The sequence below is a fragment of the Lactuca serriola genome, chromosome 2 (assembly GCF_051521515.1).
Source record: "Lactuca serriola cultivar US96UC23 chromosome 2, Lser_US96UC23_V15, whole genome shotgun sequence".
Lineage (NCBI taxonomy): Eukaryota > Viridiplantae > Streptophyta > Magnoliopsida > Asterales > Asteraceae > Lactuca > Lactuca serriola.
In genome coordinates this window covers 218,816,491-218,831,087 of record NC_136409.1, presented here as the reverse complement: position 1 = coordinate 218,831,087, position 14,597 = coordinate 218,816,491, and the positions used below count along the sequence as shown (strand labels likewise).

At 35.4% G+C, this 14,597-nt stretch overlaps 1 protein-coding gene across 1 annotated transcript; it reads right to left on the bottom strand.

Annotated features, from left to right (window-relative positions):
* Window positions 1-319: 319 nt before the first annotated feature.
* On the bottom strand, window positions 320-1,725 carry LOC145088572 (aquaporin PIP1-1-like). Its single transcript, XM_079026942.1, has 4 exons — window positions 1,327-1,725; window positions 959-1,257; window positions 736-876; window positions 320-632 (listed from the first exon to the last, which is right to left on the bottom strand). Exons 1-4 carry the CDS (start codon window positions 1,655-1,657, stop codon window positions 540-542), a joined length of 864 nt encoding a protein of 287 aa, XP_078883068.1. The 5' UTR covers window positions 1,658-1,725; the 3' UTR covers window positions 320-539.
* Window positions 1,726-14,597: the final 12,872 nt, after the last annotated feature.

Sequence of the window (14,597 nt, the reverse complement as noted above, 5' to 3'; positions counted from 1 at the left end):
TTTAAAGGTTATTAATTTAATGACATTTAATATTCAACTTGTGATGATAATAAAAGGATAATGAATACACTGATGCATAATACATAATAATAATAAGACACTTGATATCAAATCATCAATTATCAGATACCTAACTACTCCATTATCTACTTATTTGATATCTATAGTTCCTGAACTTTTTTATTTTTTAAACGGCACAAGATATATATTAGATAAAAGCGGCGCAAAGCTGGAACTGAACAACTGGGACATTTTTATTTGTATGCAAATTTAAAACATCAAAACTATAATTATATCATTATATCATCAAACTTGAAAATGAAAAACAGAAAAACATAGATTGCATAGAGAATAAATTTACAGAAAGGTACAAAATAAGCCCACAAATACTTTGATGTGGACCCCCAAACAGACTCATCCACCTCAATTCTCAAATGGATTCGTATGGAATTATTAGAAAAACAAAGGAAACCACTACAACTACTACATACATTTTACAAACAAAAACAAAAAAACAAACAAAAGGATCGTCGTCTTCCTCATTTGTTCTTGAATGGGATGGCCCTGATCACCACTACGTGGTACAGTGCTGCAAGTGCTGCTCCGATGAAAGGTCCTACCCAGAATACCCACTGCATTCCCACAAACACAAAAAGAACAAATCTTTATCAAAACATTATTCATATGATCTTGTATTTAAATCAACATTTATATAAACGGAGGTGGAATACTTACGTGATCATTCCATGCGTGGTCCTGGTTAAAAATAATGGCAGCTCCCAAGCTCCTTGCCGGGTTAATTCCAGTTCCGGTGATCGGAATGGTGGCCAAGTGCACCAAAAACACGGCGAACCCAATTGGCAACGGCGCCAATATCTGAAAAATCAACACAAAACCCATTTTCAAATCGTTGTCTTTATTAGAAGATTGGTGATTTAAGAGTTGAACTAGTTCGTACCGGAACATGGGAGTCTCGGGCGCTGCGCTTGGCGTCGGTGGCGGAGAATACAGTGTAAACGAGGACAAATGTGCCGATGATTTCAGCACCGAGGCCGTCGCCCTTGGTGTAACCGTGTGCGATCGTGTTTGCGCCACCGCCGAGTAGCTTATACTGTTTGCTTCCTTCGAACCCCTTAACGACACCGGCGCCGCAGATGGCGCCAAGACACTGCATCACCATGTAGTACAACGCCCTGGTCAACGACAGTTTTCTCGCCAGAAACAACCCAAATGTCACCGCCGGATTAATATGCCCGCCTGCAAATTCATTGTTAATTACTCCGAATAATTAATAAAGATTAATTCTTTTGTTAGAAAGTGATATACCTGAGATTCCGGCTGTGCAATAGACGAGTGCGAAGATCATGCCGCCGAAGGCCCATGCGATGCCTTGGATACCAACGGTGGAGCACTTGGTCGGCGACTTAACTACTCCCATGACCGTCAAAACGGTGACGTATAAAAACAGAAAGGTAGCGATAAACTCAGCGATCCCAGCTCTGTAAAACGACCAGGAAGTGAGCTCCGACGGCTCAAAGAACGGAGCCGGTGGTGGTTCTTGGTAATCCTTATCTGGTACTTGCGCCGCCGTCCCAATCGGTTGTCTTTCCCGGTACTTGTTAGCTCCCAGATAAACATCCTCTTCCTTTCCCTCCATTGTTGTTTCTCTCTAGTACTCTGATCACTGGAATATTACGTTTGTAGTGAGTGGTGATGATATCAGTGGTGGAGTGGTTATAAATAGGAATAGATTGTGGGGTAGCAATGAGAAAAATGTGTGTATTTTATCGCCGTCCACTTCATAATAATGGAAATGAAGTTGTTCTTTACTGCAAATTGACAGCGACGTCGCTTTGGTCGGCTACCATCTCCGCAAAAATGATAGAAAGCACTGACGTCAGCCACGTCATGGTTTTGGGAGCTGCTATTAAGATATTTCTTTACACTCCATAAACATTTATATTAAAATTCAAACCAGATAACTATTTATAATTATATATATATTTTTAAAAACAATATAATTTCGACAAATAAAAATACTTTAAAAACTATATAGATGTCTAAATAATAAAATGAAGTATTTTTTAGCCAACTCTATCATTTTACTTTTTATTCAACTTTATTTACATCTACACTACATTAAACCCAACAAAATTTAATGGATTTCTACATCATCATCATTATATTTTTAAACATAATTATATATTTAAAAATAACAAATATAATAGTTAAAAAATACAATGCTTAAAAACACATTAATTAAAAATTATGAAATGTAAAATATTTAATACCTAAAAATATATTAATTAAAAAACACAAAACCTAAATAATATAATATCAAAAATATGGTTAATTTTATTTTTGTTTTAATTAAAAAAATAATAAGAAAATATAAAATAATATAAAAATTTGATTACATATATATTTGGTTTGGAATTTAATAGAAAAAGAAAAAACTTAATTTCTTTCAACCACTCAATGATCATACAACTCTTTCCATTCAACCCTCCTCCATGTCATCACTCATACTTCATTCAATCTCTATTCAATCATAATCATCATCCATTCAACTCTTATTAAACCCCCGTTGTGGATGCCCTTAGGATATAAGCTTGTTTGGCCCATTTAGTGGAGTTTGAGTGTCTCTCACAATTAAGTTTGCAATTTTATGGACCATTGAAGTCCTAATGCATTATGTCTCAAATGGACTTCTATGTTCATTAGATGTCATGCATGGGGTTCTGGTTCAATTTCTCTATCATTTTAACCTAAGTTTGGGTAGATATTCATGTCCATAAAGTTAGGATTTTTATGTATCTTTTGGATGCAAAGAAGCCTTCTAGAAAGTTAGAGTGATCGACTTAACGTATTAAGAACTTTATAGAAGGATGAATATGTCAGTGTAACTGCGGTGTGACCAACCACGACACAGTATAGCATTCAGAATAAGCAGACCACGACGTCACCAAGACCTTGCCACGACGCGGTTGTCAGTAGAGTTGATTTTAACCAGGTTGACTTCTGGTCAATTTGATAGGTTTAGATAGTAGACCAAGGCTTAACCTTTTGTTTTACATTGGGTGGTGTGTAGTACGAGATTTCCGATCTTGGTAGCCTTGGTGTAGTTTACTTTGATTTGTGAGACGAGACTTCTCACTATACCATGTAGAATGCGAGGCTGTCTTTATGACTTTTGCATGTATATAATGTTGGGCAGGCCCCATTATGTATGTTGAACAAGGCCGGTTATGTATGCTGAGCGGGCACGGTTATGTATGTTGGGCAGGTGTGACATCCTTATTTTTTAGAACAAAAAAACTTTTCTTTACGCTTTAAAAATCACAATAACTTTGTTTGCGGAAAATCCCAGTTCAATAAAATATTTTACGAAAACTGTCTTGTTTTATTAAAATATCTTAAGTAAAGATGTTTCAAAATACAAAACCCTAAGCATGTCATAATCAATAAACACCATATGTTACATCGTAAAGACCTAATGGTCCTAAACACTACTGCATGTTGTCTCTTAATCACTCATCATCATAAACAAGTTCCAACAGCTTTAACCCTGTTGCCTGTGTTGCATATAATTTGAGTGGGTCAGGTTAGGAAACTTGGTGAGACACATAGGGTTTTCAATCCCACAATATTATTATGATAATAATTTATAATGATCAAACCTACAAAACCAACTGTTGCCACACAGTATAGATATATCTTATAACTTAGATATCTATAAAACCTTACACATATACAAACTCATCCTAACCGATTCTTACAAATCCTAGTCCACGATTCTATGGAATAATCAACTTATCTCGTGAACAGTTTAAATCTTCGATCTGGTTATACCCTTTCACCACAAGACGATCTTTAAATCTTTTTATCTCTCCATTGGATATATATATTTAATCTTATAAACGTCTTTGAATCGATGGCCTTCTTCCCTTTGCGAAGATGTGTTAAAATCCAAGTGTTATTTTCTTCTAAAGCCTCAATTTCTTTCTTCATTGTTTCTCTCAATCTTGGATCCATTGTTGCTTGTGAAAAATGTTGTGGTTCGTTGCTCGTCGAAATGCCAGTCAGAAAGACAAGATGTGGTTTGGAGAAGTTTTCATAACTCATGTATTGCAAGATGGGAAAAGGATTCAAATTTTATTTAGAAATTGCCTATGTCATCATTGGAAGATCGAAGGAAGGAGGTAGATTAGTAACAGAAGCATCAAACTATTTTGACATGGTTTTGTGACTAGTACTTTGGCAAAGTACCTTATTATGGCGACGATCACCTGGCGGTTCATTTCTTGGTGGATTTTCGTCCCCATTACCAGTTGTTGCTTCTGGTTGAGAGGCGTTGTTGTTGGTCTTAGTGTTTATTCTCCCTTGATTCTTCGATAATTTGAACCTGTGGAACAAAATTTTCAACTAAAACTTCTGCACTAGTTATGGCATCAGCAAAAGTTTTATCATTAGAATTTACATTATTTTTATAATTTTCTCTAAAAGGAAAAACATTTTCAATGAAGATTAGATTATGCGTACTATATATTCTATGATTCTTTAAATCATATAACATGCACCCCTTTTTCCATTAGGATATCCAAGAAATATACATGCTCTCCCTCTTTCTTGGAACTTATCTCCCTTACTCAACACCGTCATGAGCATAAGCTAAACACTAAAAGCTCGAAAATGATTGTAAGTGGGTTATTTTCCTAACAACATTTCATGAGGAGTTTTATTATCTAAACTGGTGTTGGAAGTTTGTTTATGATGTATGTGGCCATGGAAACACACTCACCCCAAAACTCGATTGGAAGAAAATCTTGGAATTAGAGAGCTCTATCCATTTCAAGAAGATGTTGATGTTTTCTCTAGACAACTCCATTATGTTGTGGCGTGCATGGGCAAGATGTTTCACACAAAATTCCATGATTCATGTAAAAATCTAGCATATGTTGAGATCTAAATTTAGATTCATTATCTGGCCAGATCCATTTGACTCGTTTTCCAAATTGAGTGTCGTCCATATTAAAGAATATGACTAAAAAATTTGTTGCTTCAGATTTGTTTTTCATAAGATATACCCAAAAACCATGACTAACATCATTAATAATAGATAAAAATAATGTGCACCATCAATAGAAGCATGTATGTAATGACCCTGAATGTCAATTTGAATTAAGTCAAAACAAATAGAAGTTTTAGCAAAACTTATGGGAAATGGTAATCTACTATGTTTTGCACGAATACATGAATCACAAAAATGATTATTAGTGTTTATATTCTCTAAATGTTGGATCTTCTTAAGGACTCCATCTGATGCATGTCCTAATCTCTTGTGCCATATTTCACTTTTAGTCCATACTTCCATGACACTTCGTTTTGTTTGAATGGTTCAAGGTTATACATATCATCCCTTTCTCTAACCATCCCAATTAGGTTCTTCAAAGGTAAGTCATGTACAAAACATTTGTCCGGAAGGAAAGTGTTAACACGCTGTCGCACGCGTATTAAGCAAATAAATTATCACTGCTGGTTGCACTAAAAATATAGCACAGGAAAGCAGGGCCGAATCCTCAATGACACAGCCTAAAAGTCAATGCCTTTTTGCATCAGGCACAATTTAGTCAAGACATAAATTGTTAAAAGGGAGATTTTAATTAAACTAAAAAACTAAAATTGCAGTGATATTAAACTAAACGAAAATCAATAATTAAAATGGTTTCAGTTCTGCTACGACTTTCCTAATCATGTAATCAACATTGACCTGGTTATTTGAGATGCGTTCTCTCTGATTTGGTACTTAGAAAAACTAACAAGCTCTAGTATAATCTCTTTTACGTTATTTAGTTAAACAAAACAAGCTCTTCAATTAACTCTAACTTTTTACTGTCTAATCAAACAAGCTCTTAATTAAGATAAAATAAGTTGCATTAAGTTCTTTGTAAAATTCCCAACAATACCCAATACTTGTCACAAGCTTGGAAGCGTAAAGATATGATTTTTACAGTTTATAATAAATTCCAATCCCAAAACGAAACCGATTTATTACTTGTTAGTTGTTACTTATTACCAGTTGACAAACATAATTAGGTATTCTATAACTGATTAACTGGGATGATAAAACCCTACTTAGGTGATCAGACTAACAAGAATCAAAATCAAACATTCATTAAGAAAAAAACCGAAGAATCTAGATGGAAACACAAATTAAAAACCAGATCTAATGATCAATCACATGAAAAGTACTCATCTTCGCAGAACTGAAAACTAAGGTTTTAGCCTGACATGGCTAAAATATGATAAAAACAAATGAAAAGAGACATCAAACAACTAATCTTACTAATCTACTTGAAGGAGATGATCCACAATCTTAATATCTTCAGAAATCATTGAAATCAGAGAAGAAACGCCTCCAAAATCGTATTTTCGTCGTCTGGTACCTCTGGAATCGCCAACTTAGGTTACATGAATGCTATCAGGGTCTATTTATACGTCCAACAGCAAAAACGACGCACATGCGATCACATGTAGACAACCTACGATCGCATGTATTACCGAAAACGCGTCACATGCCTTTTAAATGAAGTACAATACCATTTGGAGAAATTTTGACGAACCTTCGATCGCGTGGGCACAACCTGCGATCACATGTTTTGAATTATCACTCCCGGATGATTTTTTGGCACGAAAAAACCTCGAAGACAAGTTGCGACCAAACCTCCGATCACATAAAGGCTCCATGCGATCACATGGACCATATTTTCGATCGCATGTTGTGCCTAAGACGTCCGAAATTTCGTCTACTTTTCAGATCATTTTGAATCGCGTCAATCGGAGTTACGGTTCATGAGATATGGTCAAAATAGTGACAGGGGTCAAAACTGCCAACAACATCCTTTAACTTTAGATTGCAGATTCTATCTTCGTGTGATCAATTTGATCGAATGTTTCTTGACCAAAGCATCTTTCAAACATTCCTCATAATCCTTCATACGTCCCAATCTCCATTTTAAGCTCCAAACATGCATCCAACTGCTTCTAAAGCACTGCTCCACTTGAACTATCTGAAATTGACATAAAAACATGAGCGGTACGGGAATTCTAACAAAATACATGAGCTGAACATTATTTAAATAAATGACATGCAAATGTACACAATATGATGCTAAAATGATAATAAAAACTGCCCTATAAAATGCATAAAATGGTATCTAACAGAAAGTTAAGGAGCAATTCAGATCTTATGTAATCTTATTGATCGACTACAAATTGCGTTTAAACTCTAATACACTTAAAACATCCTTAAGACTAAAATATTTAGACAAGTGTATGTCACCAACCCTTTTAACTTACATTACCTCACCATTGGGGATAGTCAAAGACGTATAATCACCTTTGGTTTTAACATTTTCTAACCAATTTTCATGGTGTGTAACATGATCACTATCCCCAAAATCTATAATCCAAGAATTATTAGTTTTAGTGATTTTACCTTTCATGTTGGCGGTGGAAGCAAATCTTTTGCTATTTTTGGTGACTTTATTGGCCCGTAACAGTTTGAGAAAGACTTCATACTCATTTTTTGATATCCCCATCACAGTTCCATTATCGACAATTGGAGTGGCAACTATTAGGTGCATTTTATGCACCTATTTTGCACGTCTATTTCTGTCATCTCATTGTATTTTAATTCATAACTCTTGAATTTAGTCAACTATTTGGGCACTTGTATATTTTATTCGGAATACCTAGTACTTTACTATTCTTGGTTTATTTTGTAGGCATTATGGAGGTTGGAGCACTGGAGGCGAGCAAGGAACAAGGAGCTTGGAGCATTGGATCATGGAGAGAATATTGACCAGGCGTGTCACTGAAAAGAACTTGAAGAAATAGCTCAAATCGTTGCATTTCATCATTGGAAAGGACCACGTTTGAAGCATGGTCTGTGTTCCACCGAAACGGGTCATGTTTGTCCTCTTCATCTTATATTTGAGCACACATGGCCATGCTAAAAATACATGGTCAAAACCCGTGGCTATGCTAAAAACGCATGGCCTTGAGTTAGGAACTTGAGTAGTTACTAAAATAGAGGAAATCACCATTTTTCATCTGAGACGGTTTGAGGGAGCAAGTTCTGGTGATTTTGCTAATTATTGAAAACACTTTTGAATTCCATTTGTAACAATTAAACACTTTCATTCCCATCTTTTTGTTGGTTGATTTGTTCTTAGCCATGCCTGGCTAAGAAACCCTGATTTCTAGTTCTAATGATTATGTTATTGTTTAAACTAAAATCCTTGAATTTGATTTGTGTTTGATTGGCCACTTATATGAATTGACTTCTTGTGTAGTTAATTAAGTTTTGGGGCACCTAACCGTTCTATACAGTTAATGATTGTTAACAAACAATAGGTTTTCTTATTGTAGAATATATATCACATGTTTTCACACTCCGAACGTAAGTGAAGAAATGAACGTTATTGAGAAGCTTGTTCAAAACTTAATGTTGTTTTTCAATACAATCTAAGAGCGTGTTTATGTTGAATTTGTGAATCTAGGTCTAGTCAAAGATCTTATTTTGGTTAGATAATTTGACAGGTGAGGTATATTAGAGCGTGTTAATATCTTTAGTAACAACTTAGAATATCAATCATGAATTACTTGAATTCATAATCAAGTTACATGACAACATTGAGAACTAGAACTAGAACCATTCCAACAATTTGTTTACAAGTTTATTTTATTTTCTGCATGTTCTCATAGTATGTTGTTATTTCATTATTAAAATTTTGCAAACAAAACCCCCTTTTTATGATCAAAGTACCTTGCACAAAGAGGTATAGACTGATTGTCTCGTGTCTCTATGGTTCGACCCTGCTTGCCTTGTATTACTTTTTAGTACATTAAAGCAGTGTATTTGAAGTTTGTTGTACCCGTATTATTTGTTGGTTTTAATACACCTAACAAATTGGGTCCGTTGCCAGGGACAGGGTGTTACTAATTGTTTATGCCTAGATCTTTTCGTACAGGTACACCATTTCCATTTGACACAAAGATAGAGAAGACTACAAAGAGGTTACAGAAGCAAGCCAAGTTTCGTTAGAGGTAGCCGATTTCTATGACTTCTTCCTCATCCACTCTTACGGTCATTAACATGTGGGAGGAAATACCCCTCTAAAGTGTATTAGAAACTGAAACAGAAATTCTCTCACTCTCACCACAACCATCATCATCCAGAAACACCACTCCACCGTTTTCACCCATCCATAGTATCCCAGACTTCATACCCATAGAAACCTCAATTCCTACTTCGACTATGGAATACCAAGTAGGAAACGTAGGAAATAATAATAACAACAACCATGGTCCACAAAACCCACCTAAGCATACCCTTCTATCAGGGTGCAAAGCCATGCTTGGATGTGGATTGTTTAGGCTTACCCTCTTGTATGTGTAAATGGGTTGGGTCTTTTCCTATATATAGGAAGTGAGTGGCTCCCATTATGTAAGATCTTGTAATGAACCATTTGGAGAGCATTAGTTTTAGAAAGAGAATTGAGCAAACCCATTTGTACTCTTTCTAAATCAAAATAATACGAGCTTGAAAAGTTTTATTTACTCCATGTGTTCATGATTTGTATGATGATTCACTAGATCTTTCATACCGAATTATCATAATCAACACCACTACAATTGGTATCTGAGCTCATAATTCGCACTACACCTTCGCCAATGGGCGAGGCAAAAGGTTACTCAACAACCTCTTTGCACCACCTATCCAAAAACCACAATCCTTGAACTAAAATCTGGCCTCATCCAGTTACTCCCAACATTTAGAGACCTAGAAAATGAAGATCCCTACAAATTCCTCACCGAATTCCATGTTGTGTGTGTGTGTGTTGGCATGAAACCACACAATATAATGGAGGATCAAATCAAGCTTAGGGAATTACCCTTTGCGGTGCAAGATAGAGCTAAAGATTGGATTTATGATTTACCACTGGGGATGGTCAATTCATGGGTAGTCTTGCATGCCTCTTATTAGATAAACTAATTCCTAGAAATGAAAGCGTCTACCCTAAGAAGATAAATTATCAGGATCAAACAACACAAGAGACAAGCCGTTCAAACATATTGGGAAAGGTTTAAAAAGCTTTGTGTTGGTTGCCTAAAGTATGACATTAATGTATATCAAATCCTCTAATACTTCATTGAAGGCATGACTCCTTGGGATATAAGACTTCTTAATGCCTCAAGTGACGGGTATTTAACTATTCTAAACCCCCACCGAGGTTCATCTTCTTATCAAGAACATGGCGGAAGGTTTAAAGCATACGAGTCAAGATGAAGATTGGTACACAATGCACCCTTGCGTGTCAACGAAGTAAGTACTACACACATATAAGATCAATTATGCAAGCTTACAAAGGTGGTTATGATGCTTTCCAAATACAAATGTGTGCAACCCACACCCCGCTATTGTAGTATTTGCACTTAGCTGGGCCACCCAACTGATATATGCTCTCAATTGCTAGAAGAAGAACACAAAGAAGCAAATGCTATGGGAGGTTATTCTGGGTATAATCAAAAAACTTATGATCAGTCCCGAGGCAATCAAGGGTGGAAGAATCATCAAGGCATGTGTTATCAACAAAGACAACCACCTCCATACAAAGAAAGACCATTATTTCAACCTCATAATTTTTATGTGACAACCCAAAATTTCCATTCTGAAGCAACCATTTGAAGCCAATAGAAGCTAGTCCAATTTCAATGAATTTCAGACTTTTCCGAATAAGTTTGTGTTCATTAGGGTTTACGTTTAAGGAGATATCAGGAGAGTGGATGCTCATGGGATTGTGAAACTTGAGCATTTCAAAACTTCTTAATGTTAGAGTCCAATTCCGGAATAAAAATATTTTCTGCCAAAAATATTTCAGGACTATAAATAGATTTCTGAACTAAATTCATTCATTATTCACATTTCCAACTAGACAAAAGTCGTTTTCTCTCTCACGGATCTTCGGGTTTTCATCCCAAATCGTGAGTACACTTCTCTAGTTGTGTTATAATGCTTGTGTTATGCTTATTAACATAGATTGTATGTCAAATATATGAGATCCGGGAGTTTACCGCCCAAGAACGTTCTTGGGGAGTAAACTCCAAAATGAAGCTTAAAGGCCATCTAGTCCCATTTCCTTGTTAGGTAACTAGCTTAGGATAATATGTATGATCATTTGAGACTAGAAAACAATCAAGAACACCTAGATTTAGGTGTTTACGGCCCAAGAGTTTCTTGGACCGTGAACACCAAATTCAAGGGCTTAAATGTGCCCTAATCACTCCTAAAGCTTATACTTCAATTAGGACAAGTACCCTAAAGTGTTTAAATCCTAGAAAACATAAGGAATCACAAGGAAAAAGGAGTTTACGGCCAAGATAAACTCTTGGGCCGTAAACACCTATAAAGGGGTCAAATGACACCCTAACTCCTTCCTTATGCCTAGAACCCAACATAGATCATTACCTAGAAATGTTTGAGACTTGAAAACACCATAAAAACCCTCCCAAGGGAGTTTACAGCCGTAAAATCCAAGGGAATATGGTCTCTGGGCCGTAAACTCCCCAAAGGAGTTAATATGGTACCCAAACACTTGTTATAGCCTTGAAACAATTCACCACATGAGTTGTAATAATTCTAAGCTCCATTTAGGGCCTTGGTTGAGAGTTTATGGCCAAGAGTTTACTCCCCTGGGCCGTAAAATCCAAAGAATATGGTCATTAGACCTTAAACTCCCATTTGAGGTATTTCACTCCTTTGTTGCAACCCATTAGCCTCCTAGCACTTGACCAAAAGTGTTTTCCTCGCGTTTAATTTATACTTGTATAATTAGTGTTTTAATCACTAATTATTTATATACATATGCTTTCATATGAAATTAGGATCATTGTGTGTGTCTAAGTCTTCACTTGACACCAAGCACTTGTCCGATCCTTCCGTATGATAACAGTCCGTTCAACTCCAGTCACTTACTGCAGGCGAGTTCATACCCCTTAAATAATGTTTTAAACTATTTGTAAATGTTTTATGGGGGGGGATACAAGTAGAATCATGCTAGTTATTATATCAATCACATGTGATTAATAAGTAGAATTACGCTATTTATTATATCAATCACGTGTGATTAATATACAGCATTCAAATGATTTGGCTACTCATTATCCGTTTTACCAAACAGTTTCCTTCAAATGATTTTTATAAACATTTTATATGTTTTAAACTCCTTATTACACTGTACATTTTACTCTGTGTATTACATTTCAAACTTATTTACAATTGTGTTTCAAACAAATGTTTCTTCATACTAAACTGTTTTATCAAACCCATGCCTTCAAATTGTTTTATAGGTTGACATCAAGTCGATCTTTTCTTAAAATAATAATTATGTTTCAAATGTTTTACAAAACTTATTTATGCTTTTATATTATAAATTGCATGCCTCTATATGTATAGTTATATAAGAAATGTTTAAAAGACTTAGGAAGGCTATCCACCCTATTTCCTTTTCGCGCTTGAGATGTGGTCTGGTGGGATATAGGGTACTCGTCCGAAGGTCGTTTAAATATTAGTTATATATCATGTGTACATATATAGTCATAAAAGGTCCTTCCAGTTCATTCCATGCCCTTGGGTAGCAAGGGTATTCATCCATGTCTATATGTACCAGATAGATTACTAGTAAACTACCATATGGGTAGTTCAGGAAGATACTAGAACAATTACTAGAACGCGATATCATACAATGAGTCAGTTCATTCATGAGTCAATACTTTCTAGAACATTTCAGTACATAACATATACAACTATACTAGGAAGAGAACATATACAACTATACTAGAATGATTACATTACTATACTTGCTAGGTAGAGAGCACGTACATTACAGCTAGAACAGTTCATTACATTACATATACAAGAATACGTTAATTATTGTGATTTAAATCGGAGCATGACTTAAATGTCATGACTCGAGTTGTAGCCAAAGTCTCTTGGAGGGAGAGCGTGAGTTTGCGTATAGATCTATACTGGATTGACAATCCTACACCTTGCTGCTAGCTACAGCCGGACCTGCAGGTCTGCGGGTGCCAAACGTCATTATGTTATTACGAACATTCATTATGTCGTTGTTACTAGTCGATAGTATGGTGCAATTTATCACATAATGCCTTAATATAAATCCGGTTTAAGGTAGTTAGTACGGTAGTAGTTCTTATAGCACTACACCATAGTACTATTTCATTTTCCCATTTCATTCACTTCGTGAACATTCACACGACGCACGGTAATGTAGAAACTATATTTTTGTTAATGATAGTTATACTTGGGAAAATACATACTCTTACAAGAGACACACATCCAGACACTAGATGCCTTGGTAGAAGGCTACATTCAGAACAGTTAGGTCTTGGTAGAAGACACCTTCTTATACTAGTAGGAATTATAGGGATTTCTAGGGTTTTTCAAACGTTTACAGTTGTTTTACAAACATTTTCATACTTACAGTTCATATACATTTTCATACTTATAGTTCATATACACTTTCAATACTTACAATTCATACATACAAATTCTTACATACAGATTTATACATACAAATACTTACTTACAAATTAAGACACTAAAAGACTTATGATCTCACCAGCTTCAAAGCTGATACTCGCTTTCAAAATTACTTGTATCCTCAGGTCATCATAGACAGGTACCGATGCAAGGAGAAAGGAAGATGGAGCTTGTTCAAGACTTATCTTTCATTTTGATTTATGCTTTAGTGTTTATCAAAATTTGATAGAACACATTTGTATAATAATTATATTATTAATGCAATGGATGATGTTGTTGCTTGTTTACTACTTTACATTGTTGTGATATTATACATGACGTCCTCCGCCCCAGAACGTTTCCGCCGTTCTCGGTTTTGGGGTGTGATAGATTGGTATCAGAGCATTGTTTATAGTGAATTAAGTATATCAACCCATAAAAGATATACTAAATATAAATACATAAGGGATTAAAAATACTCTGACCAAGAGTTTATACTTTAAATAATAAAATATTTAATAAAGTATACGTGCCTGCATTCATACTAAAATCAGTGTCACTAGGACAGTACAAAAGAATTACGATTGTTGGGCAACACAAGTGGGCTTAGAGACATATGGTCAAAACTGGGAAGATATAGCCTGATCACCTATATTATCCGAGGGTTGACTAGCATGTGCCTAAGTTTAAGTGTGTGGTTGCAACAATGCTAAAATCTTACCAACCCTACCACAATGAGAACAATAGAACATAACATTAAAATTAAAATACTATAGGAGTATTTGGTGTTACTATAAGTACGTTATACTTGAGAACTAAAACAAGATCTTCATTACTAAGTTGATAGTTGCTAAGTGGATACACTAAGGCTGTGTGTAATTGGGATGTTATAGACTTAGAATCTGTGAAAACTTTGCCTTACCCCTATTCTGTGTGAATTTGGATTTAAAGTCACTTATTCGAAGGTCTATCCTGTTTAGATTACACATAG